Source organism: Penaeus monodon, chromosome 21 (assembly GCF_015228065.2).
Source record: "Penaeus monodon isolate SGIC_2016 chromosome 21, NSTDA_Pmon_1, whole genome shotgun sequence".
Taxonomy (NCBI): domain Eukaryota; kingdom Metazoa; phylum Arthropoda; class Malacostraca; order Decapoda; family Penaeidae; genus Penaeus; species Penaeus monodon.
The window spans coordinates 10027424-10028182 of record NC_051406.1 but is presented as its reverse complement, the minus strand read 5'-3'; the positions used below and the strand labels follow the sequence as shown (position 1 = coordinate 10028182).

The 759-nt window shown below is 33.1% G+C and overlaps 1 protein-coding gene across 1 annotated transcript in view; it reads right to left on the bottom strand.

Annotated features, from left to right (window-relative positions):
* Window positions 1–274: 274 nt before the first annotated feature.
* LOC119586198 (coiled-coil and C2 domain-containing protein 2A-like) overlaps window positions 275–759 on the bottom strand; it is a gene marked incomplete in the record, with an annotated part of 19908 nt that continues 19423 nt past the window's right edge. The window contains 1 exon segment of the mRNA XM_037934899.1: window positions 275–674. Coding sequence (XP_037790827.1) covers window positions 486–674 — 189 coding nt within the window.

Here is a 759-nt window from a genome sequence, read left to right as displayed (position 1 = left end):
AGTAATGCCAAGGACCAAATGATTAAGACAAGAATCCAATGTAAAAGAAAGGTTTCGGAATAAATAAGGAAGGTGGTGATGTATTTTCCTATGAAATACTATGATCATGGATAAATTAATCAGCAATTTATTTCATATATTCATTTATCCACATTTATCATGTATATAGCAAATGACTAGAAAAAATATCAAACTGCATCATCATATAATGAATTACTATTGCATTTATATTTTGGATGGACATATAGCACCTAGCACTTTCAAACAAAATAAATTCTATACATCAATTTAATTGCTCACAGAACACAAAATTCATCATGGAACTTATACCATCTATCCTACACTAAAATGATGTAATCATTCCAAAAGAAAATGTCATATACTAACCACAAAACCATAAGTGCACTTCTTGATAGATAAATCATGGAATAAATTTGAATATACAATTAATTTTGCTATCAAAAGCTCTTCAGGTATATATCTCTTCACACCCTCTTGACTAGAGATGCAACGTACACCCAAACAGAAATCACACAAGCTGGGTATGGATTTAAGTGGACTGCCAATGCAAATTCTGCATTTGGAGACTGGGTAAGGTGGACCCCTGTACTGTGCACAGCTTCCACTACATTTGCCAGGTTGCTGTAACCTTGGTGTACACACACGCCACACACCTGTAAATCAATCATGGTTTTCTTGATAGAAATTGTGATATATAAAGGAAAAGAAGGGGACAAAAATACACAAGAAAAGAAGAAA